Source organism: Sinocyclocheilus anshuiensis, unplaced genomic scaffold, assembly GCF_001515605.1.
Source record: "Sinocyclocheilus anshuiensis isolate Anshui unplaced genomic scaffold, SAMN03320099.WGS_v1.1 scaffold893, whole genome shotgun sequence".
NCBI classification, from domain to species: Eukaryota; Metazoa; Chordata; class Actinopteri; order Cypriniformes; family Cyprinidae; genus Sinocyclocheilus; species Sinocyclocheilus anshuiensis.
This window is the reverse complement of record NW_015555766.1, coordinates 569,968-591,341: the sequence shown is the minus strand read 5'-3', so window position 1 is coordinate 591,341 and position 21,374 is coordinate 569,968. Positions and strand designations below refer to the sequence as shown.

General features: G+C 37.8%; 1 protein-coding gene across 1 annotated transcript in view; it reads right to left on the bottom strand.

Moving 5' to 3' along the window:
- Positions 1 to 5,616: 5,616 nt before the first annotated feature.
- Positions 5,617 to 21,374, bottom strand: part of LOC107674128 (C1q-related factor-like) — a 21,854-nt gene continuing 6,096 nt past the window's right edge. Inside the window, exon 2 of the mRNA XM_016468026.1 lies at positions 5,617 to 6,662. Coding sequence (XP_016323512.1) covers positions 6,483 to 6,662 — 180 coding nt within the window. The 3' untranslated portion in view covers positions 5,617 to 6,482. The remainder of the gene's footprint in view (positions 6,663 to 21,374) is intronic.

Below are 21,374 nucleotides of genomic sequence, written 5' to 3'. Positions count from 1 at the left end.
ATTAAGACAAATTATTAATTCCCCAGGATTTCCTTCCCATCTCTCCTAGTAGCCAGAAGCATGTTTGTGCAGTGCTGCCGTGATCCATGATGCCTTGCTTGGTGATGGCCAAATACAGACGAATGCTTTTGTGATGACCCATCTGTCAAGAAGCCAGAGGCAAACACTTCTGCTCTGTGTGGTTATCAGTATTTGTGTTTGCAGAGGGATGTGCCATAATCACATTGGGTTCAGGAGGTGTGTGGAGTGGATGTATGACACTCATAGTCACAGCACCAGATCTCTCTCTCTCTCAGGCGAGCTAGGGCGGCGACGCGAGCGGCAATTTCCATCGCCGCGATGGGGAAAAACCAGGAAACAAAAACTTAAAAAAAACACGGAAATTAAACACGGGGAAGGGATGTTTTGGGTCCGCTGTTCTGTCACGATGCACACACACACACACACACACGAGGAACGAGGAGATGCTGGAGAATACTTTACCAAGACTTTATTTTCAGGAACCAAGGGAGACGAACTCAGGAAGACGTTTAACAGCGGACAGAGAACTTGGGACTGGGAACACTATTTATACACACAGGAGGAGGGGATGACGAGACACACCTGGGAGCAATGAAACATCAAGTAATCAGGGGAGGAACAGGAAACTAACCAAATAAGGGCATGGGAAGACACATGGGGAGCAGGACACACACAAAACATGGAACAGAGTCTGACAATTACGCTGCACTGTTTTTAAGAAGAAGAAGAAGAAGATGTTGATGATGATGATGATGATGGTGGTGATGAATACATTTTTCTTCAGCAGCAAGTCAGTATAATAGAATGATTTCTAATGAATCATGTAACACTGAAGACTGGTGTAATGGCTGCTGAAAATTCAGCTTTGCCATCACAGGAATAAATTGCATTTTAAAATATATTAAGTAGAAAAGTTAAGTAGTTAAATAACATTTAAGCATAAGGGATTTATTTTGGGAAATGGTTGGAATAGGAATATTTGAGAAAGATGTAATGCAGAGTCTTGGCCGATCAGCTGTTTATTGTCATAAGATTCTCTCTCGTGAAATGTCAGTTAATGTCTAAGCTCTATAAATACAGGTTCTTAATATTACACTAAGATTGCATTAATATTTACCTTTGCCAGCAGTTGGAAAGTTACTTTAGTATATTAAATACACTGAAATTTAAAGGTGCAAATTTTTGGAAATTGTAAAATGTGTTAATATGAGGAGCTGGATCTTTGTCTCATGTGCTTGAAGTATTTTAGGCTCTTTTTTAGCACAGTACACACACTCATACATACACAGACATACACATTTATTAAGAAGGATTCAGTAGATCTTTAACAAACCAGCATGTCAGGACAATGTGAACTTTTCAGCTGGCAGAAATTGATGACCAAACTTCCCCCATCATCATGGAAACCAGTGACTTCTCGACATTAGGAGCCTTCAACTTGTGTGGCTTTGACCTTTGAGTCAGAAACTCTGAAGAAAGTCACCAGTGTGGCATGGAGTGTGTGTGTGTGTGTGTGTGTGTGTGTGTGTGTGTCTGTGCTGGAGTACACACAAATATACTATGCTGTTCCCTCTCCTGTTGCCCCTGTACAGGTGTGTGTGTTGTTTGAGATCAGTGTCTCAACTGAAGAAGTGAGTTGCAGCGGGTGCATTACCTAATTGGGCAGATGGCTCTGTGAGTCTCCCTCAGTGATGTAGTGGCCTTTAAACAAAACATACACACACAGACAGACACAACAACACCTTTCCTATCACACATGTACACACGCAATTATCATTTCCCCTTTTGTCTGCCTCATCAGCCCTTAGTTTATCTCCCAGAGATAAACCTCCATCTGTTCATTTGAAAGAATGCCTGAAGATTTGTACTTTTGAGACTCAGTCTAAGTACATTAGAAGTTCCCTCTATGCTGACAGTGTATGTGCAAGGGCTTATGACAGAAATACAGTGTATAAAGAAAACAGAACTAATATTATTAATAATAATTCTAAATAATTAATTAATAACCTTTAAAATATTATTTTTAATAGAAAATAACTAAATTATAATTGTTGTTGTGAATGTTATCGAGCCATTATTGGAATATTGTGTAAAACTGAAAGTAACCTATTTTGATACAGCAGCACTTCCTGTGTGGAACCTGGAAATCAGTGAATCCTTCAGTTCCTGTCAAACAGGTGTGCTGAATTCCTCTGAGCTGGATTGCTGTCTGTCTGACAGTCTTTAAACTGCTCTGTGATCAGACTAAACTCAGAAGCTCTTTGATGGCAGTTTGGAGCAGGACAGATCCCTGGACAATAGTCTGGAGGTGTCGAAGCTCTGGAAGGTTAGAGCTCATGAAGGAAGAGAAGAGCACAGGATGTCTGTTGCTGTTGTTTTATCTTGTTTTCCAGTTGCTCCCTAGAGATGCCAAAGTACATGGTGTGTGTGAATAGCTTGGTTTCATTCAGAGAGAGAGAGAAATGGAAGGAGAATAAAAGGGTCTTCTGACCCATGATATTGTCAGGCGTCTGAGCTGATGTTCAGTAAAGAGAGTTCTTTTGGAGAATGAACCAAACTAAAAGAAACAAGACAACAATGTCAGTTGTAGAATTCACAAAAAAAAAAAAAGCTGGGAAAAAACATGGGAGCTGAGATTATGGGGTTGGGTGTTTTGCAATCTTAGTCTGTAATGAACTATTTTAATGAAAAGATTTCATGATTTACAGTGTTTCTGCCAAGCCCTTGAAATTCTAAAGAGATCAAAAAGAAAAATATATGATAATAAAATTGTTTAATTTTGAAATTAAAAAAAAAAAAAAAAGCTGGGACAAAACATGGGAGCTGAGATTATGGGGTTGGGTGTTTTGCAATCTTAGTCTGTAATGAACTATTTTAATGAAAAGATTTCATGATTTACAGTGTTTCTGCCAAGCCCTTGAAATTCTAAAGAGATCAAAAAGAAAAATATATGATAATAAAATTGTTTAAAATTAAATTATATAAAACATTTTCATTAAATTGTATAAAATAACTTAAAATTATTATTTTTTTATTTTAAAATGTAGTACTACCCTGAAGAAGCCCCATATGCATTTTTAAAATGATTCATGATTAAAAGATAATTTACTTTACACTTTTTTTTTTCTCTTTTTTTAAACTTTCTCTTTGTACCCTCTCAATGCCCTTCTCAGTATTGTCTGTTGTCTCAAGTCACAAAGCTGGATCTCAGTAGCATTTAAGCATTAGGTGAAAAAATTCAAATGTGCAAAACATACGGAGAGACCAAATAACTTGCAGTATACCGAGAGACCAAATAACTTGCAGTATTTGGAGGATTTTTCTTAAAGGGGTCATATGATGCGATTTAAATTTTTCCTTTCTCTTTGGAGTGTTACAAGCTCTTGGTGTATAAAGAAGATCTGTAAAGTTGCAAAGACTAAAGTCTCAAATCCAAAGAGATATTCTTTATAAAAGTTAAGAGTCAGCCACGCCTACCTAAAACGGCTCGTTCTAACACGCCCCCACATATCTACGTCACTGTGTGGGAAGATTTGCATAACGCCGCCCAAATGTTCACGCAAAGAAAGAAGGCACAACTTTTATTCTCGCTGTAGTATTGTTGTTGCCGCCACTGCCATGTTGTGGAGATGCTGTGTGTTTCGTTGTGAAAGCGAAACTACTTTGTTTGGCCTTCCAAAAGAGGACATAATGTTTCTATAAAGTGGGGCAGTTCCAACTTTGCAAGGACAGTCTGGTGCTTCTGACTCACAGACTGTAAGTAAGTTTTTTATATTTTAAGGATTTGCCACTGATGATTCAAAAGCGAGTTTTGAGTAGTGTAGGCAACGAATGCCTCGTTTATAATGGGTTTTATTGGTTTTGTCTCTTCACTCCGGCCGGGACACGGCATCACAGTATGGTGAGGGGCGTAAGATTTCCGTCACACGCTTGAGGTATTCGGCCAATCACAACGCACTGGATAGCTGGCCAATCAGAGCACACCTCGCTTTTCAGACCGATGAGCTTTGTAAACATCGACGCGTTTCAGAAAGGCGGGGCATAGAGGAGAAACAATAATGTACAGTATGTGGAAAATAATGTGTTTTTTTAACCTTAAACCGCATAAACACATTGCATTACACCAAATACACAAAATAATTTGTAAGTTATTTTTAGCAACATCATATGACCCCTTTAAGAACAGTAGGCACCTTCACTGCTCAGGACAAAACAAGAACTCAAGCATGTAATCTTTTGAACAAGATGATATCTTTAGAATGAGTTGTTTTGTGGAATATAAAAAACCCTGCAATTTTTTATGCCTCTTATTTATTTATTTTTTTAAAGATAAACATCTTGCAGATGCTGTCAGCTTATGAACAGAACTGCATTCATTTAAATCCCTCTCAGAATATCACTTGATGTGATGTATTTTGCAAATATCTGCCAAGATTTCTCTCTTTCACTTTTTCTCCTGTCTCAGTGGAAGTGACTGCTCTGAACACCAGTCCTGGCTGTTTGAATGTGTCCTCTGGAAGAAAGTGTCCTGAGATGCAACATAGGTGACAACGTGAGTCAAGCAATGAGGCACACTTAATGGAAGCTTTTGTTAAGTCTACAGCTGTGCTTTTTTCTCTATGTGCTTTTTTGAGTCAGGCCAGGTGACAGGTACAAAATAAAAATAGAGAGATGGGAGGAAGAGATCTGTGGATGGAAAAGAAGCAGAGGCATAAACGTGAATCTTCGATGCCTTCCTATTTATTCGGATGTAATTTGAAATGACTAAAGCATGTATTAAATAGCCTATAATGTGAAGCATTAGATAAATTGGAAGATTTATGCAAATGGGATTCTGTTTCCCAAAAACGGTTTTCTTGCATTGTTGGGCTAAAAAATAAAAAATCATTACAGCACAAATGACTCCGAAAAAAAAAATTCCATTTGTTATTTAAATGTATTCAACATTTCCAAAAGATAGAGTAGGACTGACAAACATAGCATAGATTTATTTAATTTACAGCTTTATTGTTTCTTTTATATCTTCTCCATAGAGGCTTAGCTAAACGTGTCTGATGCAATCTCATTGGCTCTTTATAACATCTTTGACTGGCTAAAGCATAGAACATTTCTCAAACCAATAATGTGGCAAAGACGAAATATAGTTCATGCTCTGGTGTTGGTACAGATACACACAAACACACACACACACACACACACACACACACCCACACTCGCACTCACAAACGCACATGCACACTTACAAATAAACCTCATTTGCTCACATTCATTCGTCCCATCGGAATAAAATATTAGTGAAAATATTCTCACTGCATGTTGTTGCATTGGTTAGCAGGAATGATTGAGTGACAAGTGAAGCCCCTCAACAGCACCTCAACTCTCCCCAGACATGCGTCCTCCACCCCTCTTCAAAATCAATGTTTTTTAAGCAAACACTTCTGTTCTGACGTGTAAATTTCGCCGTAATATTCAGGTTATAAAGGAAATAATTGCTATAAAGTAGTAATACTGTGTCTAGGTGTTTTTTATAATTTAAAATGCCACCTTTATATTTGCCAAATGCTATTGTGTTATGCTTTATATTTGAACTTTTTGTATTTTTAAAATGTAGCTTCAGAAAAATATTCTAATAGTAAGTAATAGTAAAACATACATAAACATTCTTTAAGCCATCTTGTTCATAAAAAAAGAGTTGAGACTTATAAGTCATCTGCTGTTTCTGGAGGGGCAGGAGGTGACTGAGAGGAGGTAGATTAGGGTCGAGTGCTAATTGACCGGTGAGGAAAGGAGTCATGGGAAGCGGGAGTAGCAGAGTATCAATTGCCTAAATTGAGTATCAAGTGCTTTAAGGAATAACATTCATTCACAACGCTCATCAGCTACTGCAGTCCCAACAGAGTACAACACATACGAAAAGAATGCAGATGGAAACCAGTTACCAACAACAGCCAACAGGGGGTGCTGTGTCCAATGTAGAGGTAAGGAGAAATCGGACACAAGCGTTAGAATTATATGAATACAGTTGTCATCAGATCCGCATATCCTTCAAAAGTAACATTCTTTTTTCCACAGGTTGTCAGGGATATTTTTAACATTAGATATCTGTGGGCAAAAAGAGTTTTACTGAAGAAAAGCACATGAGGATGAGGTTAAAGATCTCTGCCAGTCACTCTTTGCGTCTTAAAACAAGAAAGACAAAAATGCCCTTTCAGCGCTGAAAGAGAAAAACGTCACTTTTATCACTTTATTATCTTGTCTTTTATCAATCAATAAGGTGATTTGAAGAGAAGCTACTGAACTTTCGTTCCACTGAGTCTCTTTCTGTAAAAATGTGTGCTGAAGCAATGGAGAGATCCTGGTAAAATAAAGCGCTTGGGATGATAAATGCTCCTTCCTTCACTTCCTTTTTCCTTTTGCTATATTTCTTTCTTTCCAACTGCTTGTCCTCTGTGCTCACATATTCAGTCGGCGTAAAGAATGAAGCCAGAGAAGGTGCTATATTTGTTGTTGTTGCCCCCGTGGGCTTTGCCACCATCTAGCTTGATGTAGACTTCATCGCCAGCGTCTAGATGCAGAATCACACTGTTTGAGGCGTAGTCATAGTTTTGATCAGCATCTTGCGCGATCGCGCTGGCTCGCACCTACATGAGAGAGAGAGAGAGAGAGAGAGAGAGAGAGAGAACGAATAAGGAACATCAGTAATATAAAATGTCTGACACATTTGGTCAAGGCTTAGCTAGTTAGCAAGCTCCTTGACCGTGATGGTTGGCAGATGCTGTAACTACACCATCTAAATCCAAAAGTCATCTTAATCCATTTACAGCCATTCAAAATGAATAGTATTTCTGCAAGTAAAATCTTAGGTGATTGGCTCAAAAATGGGAAAGATGGCAGGTTTTACTGCCTAAAATGCATATTGCATTGGTCCTGCACCAGCCAAGCAACTGCCATTGGGATGTATGGGAATGCTAATGGATAGCTTTCTTCAGGTATTAAAGACAAATCATGCTATGAGAGTTTTAGTTTAGTGACAACCTCCTTTTTTTGACTCTGATAACTAAAATACGAAACCTCTGCGAAGGTTAAATCTCCCTCATTAAACAGGAAGTATCAGATATCCACCAACACATAAGCGCGCATAAGACTCCAGGATACATGAAAATATGCAAGCGTTGACACACATTCAGATTGGCTTCAAATTTATGACAACTGTTCTCGTTCACTTGAGCGGGCCGGGAAAAGATTGAGACACGGATGGATTTAATATATGTGGATTTGTTCGAGTACCACACAACAGCGTTGGGGAAATTGCTGAGGATTTCTGTAATCTGTCTGGTGAATTATAGTTCGAGCTGGTGAAGGCATGAATATGTACAGCTTGACTGCCTGGATCTCACTCATAACAAGCTGTGAACATGTTTTAATGTGCAATTATTTTTTTTTCCAGTCAGACAGAAAGTTCAGCTTCAACTAAGTGCTAATGTCTATGTTATTTATTAGAGTAAAAGAAGGAAGGAAGGAAGTGTTTGTGTGGGAGTGTATTTGTGTGTCCTTGTGTTCTGCTTCTACATGACCTCTGTTCCATCTAATTAAGAGTTCTGTTTGAAAGGTTTTTGCAGACTCGAGGGAGATCTCCATAGGCAGAGGTGTTAGAGCAAACCCCCGATACACTATTATAATCAACACCAGTGTGTGTAGAGGAGTTGGTGTGTGTATGTGTGTCCCACCCACACAATATGGCTTGCACTCATTGGCAATACTGGTAAGAAATGTACTGTAGAGGGAAGAGGGTTTCTGGAAGGGGAAGGGTCAGAAATTAATTCACTTTGCTTCTTTTGCGTAAGTAAATTTTACATACTCTGTATAGCATGTTGCATTTACACAATCTGACAAATATATATATATTTTAAAATTTTGTATAAAAGGGATTTTTAACGGGCCACCCACAGTAGTTCTGTTCCTTCATGTCTTTCCAAACGTGTGACTTTCTTTATTCTGTGGAACACAAAAGAAGATATTCTGAAGAACTGTTTAAGTCAATGGGATTCAAAACAACAATGGACCCCACTGACTGGGCAAAAAAGCACTAAGACATTTTTAAAAAATATCTCTTTTTGTGTCCCATAGAAGAAATTTTCATTTTTGAAAGGCCTCTTTTTATACCAAATCAAGAGGCAAATAAATTGTAAACATATTTTACAGGCAATACAGCAAAGTATATATATATATATATATATATATTTTAATAAAATTAAAAATACAGATTTTTTTCCCCAACATTTGTGTGCTAAGTATTGTTTTGTTAACTAGCAACATGTTATGTCTGTGTAGATTCATCACTAAACCATCCAGGTGTTAAAACATTCCAAAAAATTGTATATTTAATTTATAAAAAAGTCACTGGACTATAAAAAGCTTCACAAGACGTTTCGGTGTCTATCCAAACACCTTCATCATTTGTAAAAACAGGAAGTAACAAGTAACAACAAGTAACAAGATGATTCACTCATATTACTCTTGTTGTGTTCCATATCAAGACTGATTTCTATCTTTGAAATGTAAAGGTTGCTTCTCTGAAATAAACCTCAATGACGACGTTGACTCGCAGTATAGTGGAATAAGTCCCGCCTTCTAAATAAAAGAGCCAATCGGCAGTTGGTGAAGTCATCGCACCATTGCTGCCATTAGAAGTTGGGTTTTTATAGAAAATCAGTGACCTGAGAAGCATGCTTGGGACTGAAATATATGCCTTTTTTGCTATTTAAACCAATAAAAAATAATTATGGGTTAGTTTATGTCAGAATTTGTTGCTGATTCGAAATATGTTATTTAAATGCAAGTTTGGCAAGCAGTTTTTGAGATTTAAGTATTTCCCTATTCAAATAGATAGGCCGGTCTTGCATGCTTGAAATAGCTGCTTGGAGGCGTTGCAAATATTGCCGCTGAGGGAACTGACTTTCCTTAAAAAGGTACTTTGGTCAAAATCTATTTAAATCAATTGCTTGAGTCATACATGTGTAGAGCTATTTGTGTGGTGTGTGGAATCTCTGCCTTTGAGATTCTGCCTTAGAAGGCAGCTGCTTATGTAGACAGTGAGCAGCGAGGCAGGTTTCTAGGTTTAGGAATGGAGATAGGATGTTTGTGTTGCTTGAGTAAATGGCTGGATTGATTAGCGAGGCACATATCACCACCTGTCCCATTGAAATGTTGGCCGGTGTTTGTGGGTATGCATGTGCATGTGTAGCTGTCTCGTTTCATTTTTCTACACAAACACCCTGTAAAGATTCTGGCAGAGGGGATTCCCTGAGGTCAAGGCCATATGGATGTTTGGGCTGTGGTATGGTGGCTGTAGAGGGACACATGAGGTTGCAGTGCTGATGTGTAATGGGCAGCGGTGGAGCGCTGGTTTGACCAGCTGCTGCTAAATACACTTTACTCAAGCTTAATCTGAAATGCAGATACGTACTCACAGAACTGTTCTCTATGCTTACACTGAAATGTATGAATAGCCAGGTTTATTAAATATGGAATAGGCCTGATTCTGATATTAAATTCGTATAGTCTTTTAAACTGCTTTAAATCAAACAATATTTCATGTTTATTTATTTGGTAAGTAGCCAAATAAACACTGTGGCCAGCACTGTGAGGATTGTAAATTAGATTGATTCAATTTAGCCAAATCAAGTCTTCTGAATTTCAGCAGAGATAGCTACTAAAATCTCTATAGGACCATATCAGTTTATGATTTTAGTGACGAAGCAAATGGTGGACGAAAATGCAATAAAGAAACAGAGAGAGAGAGAGAATATTATGAAACTATCTTGAAAAGAGCTGTCAATTCCTTCAAATCGAATGATTCTGCTGTTTTCGGTTTTGTGCTGATGCAGCTCTTACCAGAATCATTGCTTATTGATCGGACTCATTGTTTACTGAATGTGCCAGTGTAAGAGTGCTGCACTACGTGAGTGACATTCTTATAAATGGGGGGTTGTAACGGAACTGCAAAGTCTTCTGAATTTCAGCAGAGATAGCTACTAAAATCTCTATAGGACCATATCAGTTTATGATTTTAGTGACGAAGCAAATGGTGGACGAAAATGCAATAAAGAAACAGAGAGAGAGAGAGAATATTATGAAACTATCTTGAAAAGAGCTGTCAATTCCTTCAAATCGAATGATTCTGCTGTTTTCGGTTTTGTGCTGATGCAGCTCTTACCAGAATCATTGCTTATTGATCGGACTCATTGTTTACTGAATGTGCCAGTGTAAGAGTGCTGCACTACGTGAGTGACATTGCCCGAAACTCGCCCTCCTCTTTTAGTGTCCATTTTCTGAGCCAGAGAGGGATCTAGAGCTTTCCATCATCTGGAGAGGTGGACCAGTCCTCCTTAGGGATGCGGTGGGATCAGCAAACACAGCGAAACCTTCTCATTAGTTTTCATTTTAGGCTGAATGGCAGTGAGTTTGTCAGCCTGAGACTGTAATGTGTTCTTTAATTATGATGGACAGAGTGCAGAGGAAGAAGGAATGGAGAGAAATGTGACAAAAAGAGTGAGATATGGCAGTTCTACAATCATCAGGGAGCTTCAGGATCCTTGGATGAAGTCTCTGGCACATCTGTATATTTACAGAGACTAGACGAGAATATTTGGACACTGAAGCCACACTTGAAATAAGTGAATTTCATTGCATTAGACTAGGGTTTCTTATAAATGGGGGGTTGTAATGGAACTGCAGGGGGTTGTGCATTGGTGAAAAGTTAAAGTTAAAAGTTAACTGTATTTATTTACTTATATACTTACTTACTTACTTACATAATTTCAAGCATTTCTGTGGACATAATTTGCCAGAATTTCACCAGTATTCACCCAAAATAAAAGACTGAGCATATGAAATGTGTGGGTATGTATTTGCTCTAGGGTTTTCATATGAGATGAAATGTCATATCACTGTTAAAATTGCCACATATGACAAAACAATTGATCAGAATTAGACATTTGCTGAAAAAAAAAGGATTACATATTTAATATTTTATCGTTTACCTGCATGTTATTTAACCATTAACCAACATTAGAGAACTGTGAAAATGTGAACTTGTTGTCAAATTATTGAAATATTAACTTAAAATCTCTGGAGGTACTTCAATTAAATATTTTCTGTCTACAGGGTGTGCCTGGGAAACCCTGCGTTAGATAACATAATATCAAACCAAATTAACCCTGGACATGTTTGACTAATGTTTGATAACCATAAATTATATTATCTTAATAATAACTTAATTTCGAACAATATATCTGTCATTTTATGACCTTAAACAGCCTTGTTTTTCTTAAATATAAACAATAAAACAAAATGTTATGCTTGAAAAGTGTACTTGTGCTTTTTTTATGAATGCTAACATATTCATACATTTTTAAATGTTTAAATTGTCCAATCCCTTTTCTCATCTTTTTGAGTCTCTCTTGTCATATATTATGTTCTCTTTTATACATCTCTTCACATGCATGTCTTCACTTCCATACAATTAGTTTTCTTAATCATCTTATAGGACGTTCAGTTCTCTGTCTCTCTTTTGTTTTGTTTTTCTCTCTCTTTTTCCTCTTTCTAAGAACTGATTTGTATTCAAAGTTTGTCTTACACCTATATTGAGTCATGAACAGTTTTACACAATTACTATAGTGAATAATGCTATCAATAGTTTTTGTGAATACTGTTAATATTTATATAAGCCATGAGAAAATATTGTGCCAGCATTATAAACAATGATTTTTCAAAATTATAAATAAAACAAAGATTATTGGAGTATGTTTTACACGAAAATACAGTTTCAGTTTTTCTACTTCAAAATTTCATGTTTAAGTCAATGTGTTACTTGCTGTTTCGTTGTAATTGTAAAATGTACTTTCAATTTCTGTATGAAATATGTTTCAAAACCATTTTTAGTACCTTATCCAGAAGTAAAGTTTGCTGTGGGTGGCATATTCAGTGCAATAAAGCAACTGTAAAGCTCCTGTGGCGCCTTGTCGTCGCAAAAAGGCTCTGTTGGTCAAATGGAAGAGGACTTGCCCATCACTCAACCCAGATGTCTCTCTTTGTACTCTCTATCTTTTTTCTATTCATTGTTTACCTTCTTGATTAAATCTGGTGAGTCTAATATCGATGTGCAAACAAAGTCTGCTATTCTGAATCCATGGTGACGATCGTCCGGTGCATATTAATATCAAATAATCCGCCTTTAGCACACACAGCTTGCACAGTGGCCTTATTAAAGGGTGAGTTCTTAGTGCCCGGGGAGTGCGTGGGATTTGTTGGAGAGGATTTCGATGAAACACATTTTAACCTTTTTTTATTTTTAATATTAGCCTCCTTTGGGAGGCCGGACTTCCGTTGTTGGCTATCATTCCAGGGTAATTAAAAAGCAACTGAACTGCGGTTGAAATCTAAGCTTAAAAAACTCTTATAAAGACTTAATGACAGAAACTGAGTTCTGATTGACAATACTACAAAACTGATTTCATTGGTAAAGCCACTATGACTATAAATGAAATCTAGAGCAATGAGGAGACACCACAAGGCATTTAAAACTTTGGGTAAATAGAAATCAAATAGAAAGATGGATGTATCAATTGCCTCTTAGAGGGCCATGGTAAATCCTTTCTTTATGATGCCCCCGGAGCATCTCTGTTAGCAGAGTCCTAAACAAAATAATTAACAAAGGCAGTCACTGCAGTAAACATTGAGATTTAAAGGAATAGTCAGGGCTCTTTCTGTCGATTTTGTCACTTAAACATAAACAAATAATAATAATAATAATAATAATAATAATAATTGTGATTCTTACCCTAGTTGTAGAAACAAACCAAAAACGTGTGTATATGCACTTACAATGGAAGCCTACGCAGCAACCTCTGTGCACTTGCCCTATAGACTTTCTTTGCAAGTGTGTAACTATCAATGTTTGTTTGTTTTTTTTTGTTTTGTTTTTTTTCGAACTTAAGTTTGAATTCAAATTATATTGTGTTTAATCAACAGCATATGCCACAGATGCTGTCATGCACATACTATATATTTAACTAAGGATATTCCTTTAGCAGGGAGTGAAATAGCTGGAAACCAGGTCTATGGGGAACAAATGAGAGAGGGAGGCGGTATACAGTAGTTGGGCAAAGTCAAAGAATGTAAGTCCAAAGACACTGCTGGGCTTTAGGGCTGGGTTAGGGGGACAGACAGTCTGCGTTTAGCATTTCAAACAGACGGAAACCAGTGGCAGTGCTCTGACACACATCTGTTTGTCCCTAGTCGGTGTGTGCTCAGAGCACATACATGCCATGTGTTTATAGACTTCATCATGGAATGCTTTTTTGACTTTGAAAGTGTGACCTCTCTGGTGATATTGCACGATTTATGTGATGGATCACAGACCTAAATGCCTAAACATATCACATTATCTGACATAATCATGTATTTGTTAAATGTTAAGCATGTGTAGGTGGTGTAGGACGTGTACCTAGAAAAATCAAGAAACCACTGAATGATCTCCAATGTCTCTTTTTTATGTGTACACTACATGTTTGCAATAATAAAGGGTAACACTTTATTTCGATAGTCCACTTTAGACATTCTATTAACAGTAAGTAACTTTGCAACTACATGTCACCTAGCAGTTAGTAGAGTATTAGTAGACTGTCTGCTTAATATCTTCTAACACTTTCTTTGTCAACTTATTCTACTAACCCTAAACCTACCCTAACAGTCTACTCTGAGAGTTAGTAGACATGTAGTTGCAAATTAATGAGAATTAGTTTACATGTAGTTGACATGTAGTTACAAAGTTACTTATAGTTAATAGAATGTCTAAAGTGGACTATCGAAATAAAGTGTAACCTAATAAAGTTAGTTGTTTTTTTACAGGAAGCTTTTTATGCACAACAAGGCTGCATTTATTTGATCAATATACAGTACAATATTTCAAAGTAAGTATGTTTTTAAAATAAATGTTTTCTATTTTAAAATGTAAATTATTCCTGTAATTGTAAAGCTTCATTTTCAGCAGTTATTACTCCAGTCTTCAGTGTCACATGACCCTTCAGAAATCATTCTAATATGCTGATTTGGTGGGCAATTGGTATCAATTATTATTATTACTCAATTATTAATAATGGTTTTTATTATCAATGTTGAATAGTTGAAGTTTATGCTGCTTAATATTTTTGTGGAAAACATGATGCATTTTTTCCAGGAATCTTTGATGAAAAGAAAAGAACAGCATTAAGAATATAATATGCTAATATAATATAACAACACCAGTATTTCTAATGGTCATGAAAAATTAAAACGGCATTTTTTTATCTATTTTATTTATTTATTTATTTTTGGATAACATTTTTGCACTGTAAAAAATAAACAAGATTTTATTTTTTATTTTTTAATGAATCTAACTCCAGTTTATTGTTTGGACTGTTTCTTTCAGAACATCTGATCAATAAAAAAAATCTGGGTTAAAATTTGGTTTATTATAACTAAACATACACACTTGTATTTAAGTAACAAAACTACATCTTAGTAAACCAAACCTGGCACCTTATCCTTTGAATTTCCTGGCTCAATTTTTTAATACAGTCAATGGAGAGATTAAGCGCATTGCGAATGAAACGCAGTAGTAGCCAGTGGATATTCTTACAGATGTCAGCAGCGTCTCCCTGCCAGTGACTGATCTGTCTCTGAACGATATGAAACATTTCATCTATGAAAAGCAACCTAATCCTGAAGGACACATCCTGCTGTCTCCATGTCCCCATGTTTCCTTCTCTCTTTCTTGCTTTTTTTTCTCCCTGTGACCAGTTGACTTCTCGTACCGCATTACAGGCTCTTAGTCAGTTAGCGGTAGTGTGGTTCAATTGAAGCGTGTGCCTGGCTCTAATTATACATAAAAGGTGGACTGTGAGCTGCATCTCTGATTGAGGCTTAGTGGAGCACTTCATGCAGCACTTGGAGAAAAATCCCCTCGCGGATAAGAGCGAGCCAGATGCTTGCTGCTTGTGTGAAATTCCTGACGACATTAGAGACTTTCATGTGCTACTTTTTCACTTGGGTTTATTAGCAAAGCAGACCTGATTAAGGACAAGATAAGTAATGGAGAACAAAAGTGAAGGTGCCACACTTTCATTTCCATCTGTCGCACCACCATACAAAGAACCCGGAGAGATTAATCTACCCAGCTGCTCTTTGTCTTGTCAGCGATCTCCAGGAATACTTAAATAACACTGATTTAATGTTTAAACAATGATTTAAACTGTTTGAGAAGAACGAGCAGTGGTGTTTGCATAGAGAATGAACGATGAATAGTCTTGAAAGAGAAATGTTTTTATGAAACTTCTGAAGTACTCCTAATGAAGATATTACTCAGAAGGAGTAAATAATAATGTCCTCTGCTGATGGTCATGATAGACGAGGGCCAGCTGGCTAGAGAAGAAGATGCCAGCAGCCATCAGCTAATGCCAGAGCAGCTTTCCGTCAGTTATTCACACTTATGCATCTAAAAGACATCGAAACAGGCTGATTCATACACAGTTCGAGTAGCTGAAGTTGAGGAAGACAGTTCACAAAATAACCCCTGCAAAAGAAATTCTGGAGGACAAAAAAAAAAGATTTTCAGAGATTTCTAGACTGCATTTGTCTGTCATATATTCGAATAATGATGTGCAGTGCAGCATGTGCAGTCTATTATAACACAATCCATTATGAATCTTATTTGGAAGTTGTTTTTGTCACATCAGCCCCACAAAAATCTGCAATTTATATATATATAAACAAAATCAGGCTTTTTCAAACTTAAAAAAATACCAAATTAGACTTTTTGCTTTCTAGTTTTTAACATTAAGTAATCAAAACAAATACTATGTATTCATAGTCACCTTTAGTTTGTTCACTATTGTTTGTAGAAAATATTCTCTGCTTTGGAACAATGTTTATTGTGAAAAGTACTATACAAATAAAATTGGAATTACAATAAAATTGAAAAAAAAAAAAAACATACATGATGAAAATTATAAAGTGTGAGCTTAATACAAATTAAACATTTTGGACTTTAAATTGCAAATAAAAATCAAATTATTATATGTAGCAAACAATTAATATTACTGCTTTTAACACAATATAAATGAGCCATTATACATGGAAATATATATTCCCACCTTTATATTTTTTAGGATTTTTTGCCTTTATTTACTTGCCTTTGTATTTACATCATATTTGAGAGTCCTTAAAAAGTTTGTAACTGTAGTTTTTAACAGTTAAAAAAGTTTTCAAAAAAAGTTTGATACATTAAGTAGCATAAAAAGTGACATATGAAAGCGTATGCCACTGTTACTGATACAACTGACAAACAGATGCATTTTAATTGGTTTGTTTAAAAGAGCTCTCAGTCGTGCTCAATTTAAACTAATGACCTCACACTTACAGCAATAAATATTCCCCCAAAGGGAAACTGGCGGATCCCCCTTAAGCTGAACTCTTAGAATCCCTCCTGGTGTGCACACAGCGGCCTGACCTCTAGCGAAGGCCCTCTGAAGTCTTTGAGGAGCGTAGCTACATAATGAAACATCTCGCTGCATTATAATGCATTATCGTGTGATAGAGTAGCCTCACCTCCTCTCAGTACCATAATAAGGAGAGTGCAGTAATTCTAGTCTTGCGGGAGACTGAAGGAGAGGGGGAGGAAGATGAAGAGAGGGAGTGAGGGAGAAACGCGCGGTTTATGCTGCAGCTTACATTTTTCATGAATTGCCCTATTCATCATTTGGCACCGGGCGAATAGTTGTTATCTTACAGTAGCTGTTGTTTATTTTCTGAGGTGATCGAGGTGTTAAACACGTGCTGATTAATTCGACCGAGCAAGTGGGCTGAGCGAGGGAGTAGCAGCGGACCTATGTAGGTTTGTAGCGCCTGAGTGGAAGTGAGTGGAAGCAGTCATTGAAAACATCATCGAAGCATCAAGATGTTTACAGAAGAACTTTGCCGAGGGGGAAGCTGTTATTCCCCGGGAGAGCATGAGCGTATGTATATGCGTCTGAGTGTGTTGAACACATGGGTATCAGTATGACCGCATGTGTGTGTGAGAGTGTTGATATCTGCTCATTAAAAGAAGAGGAGAGTCTCCTCCTGAGTCACCAGCCAGGCCACAGTCACTCAGACAGGGAGGCACAGCTATTTTAGTGCATATATTCAACAACTGCTCACAGCAGTACCGCTGAAGTCTCTCTGGGCTGGATATTTGACTGATAGAGCTGAGGTGCAGAAGGACTGAGCTTTAAGAGTATAGTGCCTCACCTATAAATAAATGATGGATTCCTTCGCAGCTCTTGCTCCGTTACACCCAGACACATCTGACATGTGTGGCATTTCTTCTCAGCACAGGCAAATCCAGTGCTAATAACCCTACAGCACCCAATTAGACTGGCTTTAATGTTCTGCTCTACTGGGTGGCAAATTTAGTGTCCAATTAGATATCACATCAGGGGCAAAGGCCCCACCCCAGCGCCTCAACAGCTGATTAGATGAGTGGAGAGCGGGAAGAGTGTGTTTGACTGAAACACAAGTACACCCTTCAAACTCCAATGCAAATAAACAAGCTGTTATTGAAGAGGACTGCTTATTGGACTTGTTAAAAGATGCTGGAGACTTTTTAAGGAGATTGTTTTAAGGATAATAAGTTTGTTTCATGACTGAAAAGACAAGTGAAAGATTTTCTATACTTTAACCAAAAGAATGATTGCACACGCTATACTGTATGTTCTTTTGTACTGTTTCCTGCAAAAATAGGATTGATCCTGGGGTTGTTTTTCGCTCTAGCAGCATGTTACTTGTCTCTCTCTTCATCCAAATACCAGTAAACAACACCTGCATTTATGTACGCTGTGTAATTAAACATGAGTAATTTGTTTGAACACTGAACTCTGTAATTAAAAACATGTTTTTTTTCTGTTCCAGATGGTGAAGTGTGCTTTTTCCCCTCACATATAGTACTATACACATATATGTATTGCGCCCAGTCATTTTAATTATATTAGCACATTTTATGCACACTATTAACACAATTGCATAAAAGCAAATTGCGTAACTATTCCCAAAGATATCTTAAAGGGGGGGTACAATGCTGTTTCATGCATTCAGAGTTGTTTACACTGTTAAAGAGTTGGATTCTCATGCGATCGTGGCTCTTCATGACGTAGACGAGGGTGGAACTCCTTATATGGGCATTTCTCCCGGAAGAGCACCCGCGCACGCATCGACCAGAGTGAGAGCAAGATCGCGCCTATCAACTCGCTTCATCCGGTGGCAGCGCTGCACGGGACTTGCTCGGGAAGAATGTCTTCAATCCAAAGAAGTGTGTTTTTGGTTGTAAAGGAAAGATAACTTTGTTCAGCTTCCTAAAGAACCCAGCGTTATGTAAACAGTGGATGCAGTTTGTTTTTCTGGGGCAGCAAAGGAGTTTCACAAGTGTGTTTGTTGACGAACGTTTTATAAACAAGGCCCAGTTCGATGCTGTATTTGCACATCGTTTGATACTGAAAGATGGAGCGGTCCTAGTGATAAAAGATCCCGGTCATGATTCAGAACTGCAGACGGTAAGTGAAACCGCATCAAATGTCTGTTTTGGCATTCGGCGCCCAAGTGCTCGTCACTCTTTAGCTCCGCCCACGGCACGCCTCCAGGAGCTCGGCTTTTTCCGGAGAGAATCGTAAAGCTGTATCTTTCTTTTATAAATATGATAAAACTAAAGACTTTTTGGAGATATTAAGGATGCAGTACTACTCTATAGGTACTCAAGATTAACATGAGATTGGGTGAAACTGTGTGTGTTATGCCCCCTTTAAGGAAGGAGTGAGTGATCAAAAAAGAACAAGGAAAATGGAGTGTCATGTCAGGCTTAAAAGGTCAGTTTTCATCTAAAATTAAAAATTCTCTAATCATTTACACACCTTCATGTCGTTCCAAACCTGTATGACTTACGTTCTGCTATGGACCACAAAAGAACAAATCTTGACCCTTTTTTTTGTCTATACAATTAAAGTCAGTGAGGTTCAGTGTTGTTTTGGACCCCACTGGCTTTCATTATATGGACAAAAAATATATATGCACAAAAATTTATTGTGTGCAAGGCCAAAGAAAATGTCATAAAGGTACAAGAGGGTGAGTAAATGATGACATTTTTTGGTATGAACTATCCCTCTTGAACTTACTGGAAAACATCCAGGAAAACACTGGAAAACATATCAAGTACTTTATAAACCAACTGTAAACCTAACAGATGAATCTTAAGATAAATGTGCAAGACCATGCGAGTGCACATCTGCGCATGCGTGAGTGTATATGTTCTGAGACAGCAAGATTATCCCGAAGGAGCCTCTTGAGGAACACAAAGAGTGCCTGGATTAATTTGCTCATAATGAAGTCAGAATGGGTTTGGGTGGATTAATGACAATATCAACAGAAGGAACACGAGGACAGGTGCCAGAGCAATCTGGATGCGGTTCAAAGTTTTTAATTACGATTAAAAAGACTCTCTGGCACACTAGAAATGCCTTTTCTTTTCCCAGCCTTTCTTTTTTTACACTCTTTTATCACATTTGAAGTGGAATTCCTTGTAAAGCCGGTGGAGCGCACAGGCAGCTGTACATATCCATCTGGCAAATATGGGATTTTTTTGGAGAAAATTTGGCAAATTAAGAAAAAAAGGCTGAGATGGTGAGGAATAAACAGAACAAGCTTGGAAAGAGGAGTGGAAATGGATGAAAAGGAATGCATCCTTTGTGTGTTAAAGCTAAAATCCATTAAACATACACTATGCGATGTTAATAAATACAGAGCTAATATTTTCCCACACAGACTGCAATCTCACCAGAACAAAAATATTCTTTCATATTCGTTCTCATTCACTCACGTATACATCCTGCACACCAGCTGTGTGGGCTTGTATGGCGGTATGGTCAGTGGCCGCTTGAAGAATAGAGCAAGTCCACAGGGATGCAGCAGACTAGCTGAAAGTCTGTTAGCACTCCATCACTGCCATTGAGAAACACTGTACTGCTTTCACATACATTCAAAGAGTAAGAGGGAGTTAAATAGTAAAAGTTTCTTTTAAACTGTTTGAGAACAAAGTGAGACTCCAAAAACAGAACATCCAACAGCGGCTCGCCTGAGGTCCTATGCCCACACTCTCTCTCTCACACACTCGCACTGCTGCAATTCCTCTGATCTGGAATAGCAGTTTAATTAGTGAGGCGGTAACCACTTTATAAAGATTAGCTTGCTCTCAGGAGGAAGGCTCGTCGCCCATGTCTGCCTAAAGTGTCTGTGAGGAGGGTCTCTAGAGATCAAGACCCATTGTGTTCAACAGACGGTGCTTTACGACAACATATGCTCTCCCTTGCCAATGCTCTTCCTTCACACACTTCATAAATGCTGTACTGTGCTCCCAGCAGTTTTTGCCTGCTTTTGCCTTTGCCATTAATGTACTTCTTTTATGGTTTTGCTTAGGCAATCTAGTTAGGGCACAGGCGAAAACAAAGAAACTTTAAAACAGCAGTTGGGAAGATTGCAAGTTAGCAGACAAACATTTAAGCTGTTCAACAGAGAAGTTCACAAAGGTACAGCCTCCTGCGGTGTATTAATGTAGAAATGTATTTCTCTGAGGTTGCTTGATAGGTCTGGGTTCAGATGAAAGCTTAATTAATCAAATCAAAGATGGGTTTGTGACAGAAGCAAGGAGAAGGGTCTGGCTGCAGCTTGGCGCTTGCACTCTCAGACGTGTATTCTCAGGCTTGCATTCTCAGGCTTGCACTCTCAGACACTTGCACTTCCACTAGGGACGTCACTTGCAGTCTTTATTATTTTTTATTTTGTTCTATTTATTGATTACTTTTTGTTTGAATCTCTCAACATTTTACAACAGTAGCCAGGTGGTGAAGACAAGAAAAAAAGAAACTAAATTACGAAGTCACTTGCACTCTCCGCTACCTGCGACGTCACTTGCAATCGCCACTTGCACTATCCGACACCTGCGACGTCACTTGCAATCGACACAAATCGTGCGTGTTGCTAATGGAGACAAGACGCTGTGGTGGTGATTACATTATTAAAACCAATTTAGTACCGTAACCTACAGGGTCCTGCAAGAAAAAGACAAGACCCGCAAATCCGTGGACACAGAACAGCAGAATATGAACGCAATGCACAAAGTCTCTCGTTAAGCGTTTTCCTCCCGTAGAAAAACATAAACACTTAACATGGCATAATGTATTAAGATACATTAAGTTCAATTAAAAGATCAAATTCGATATATAGTTATTATT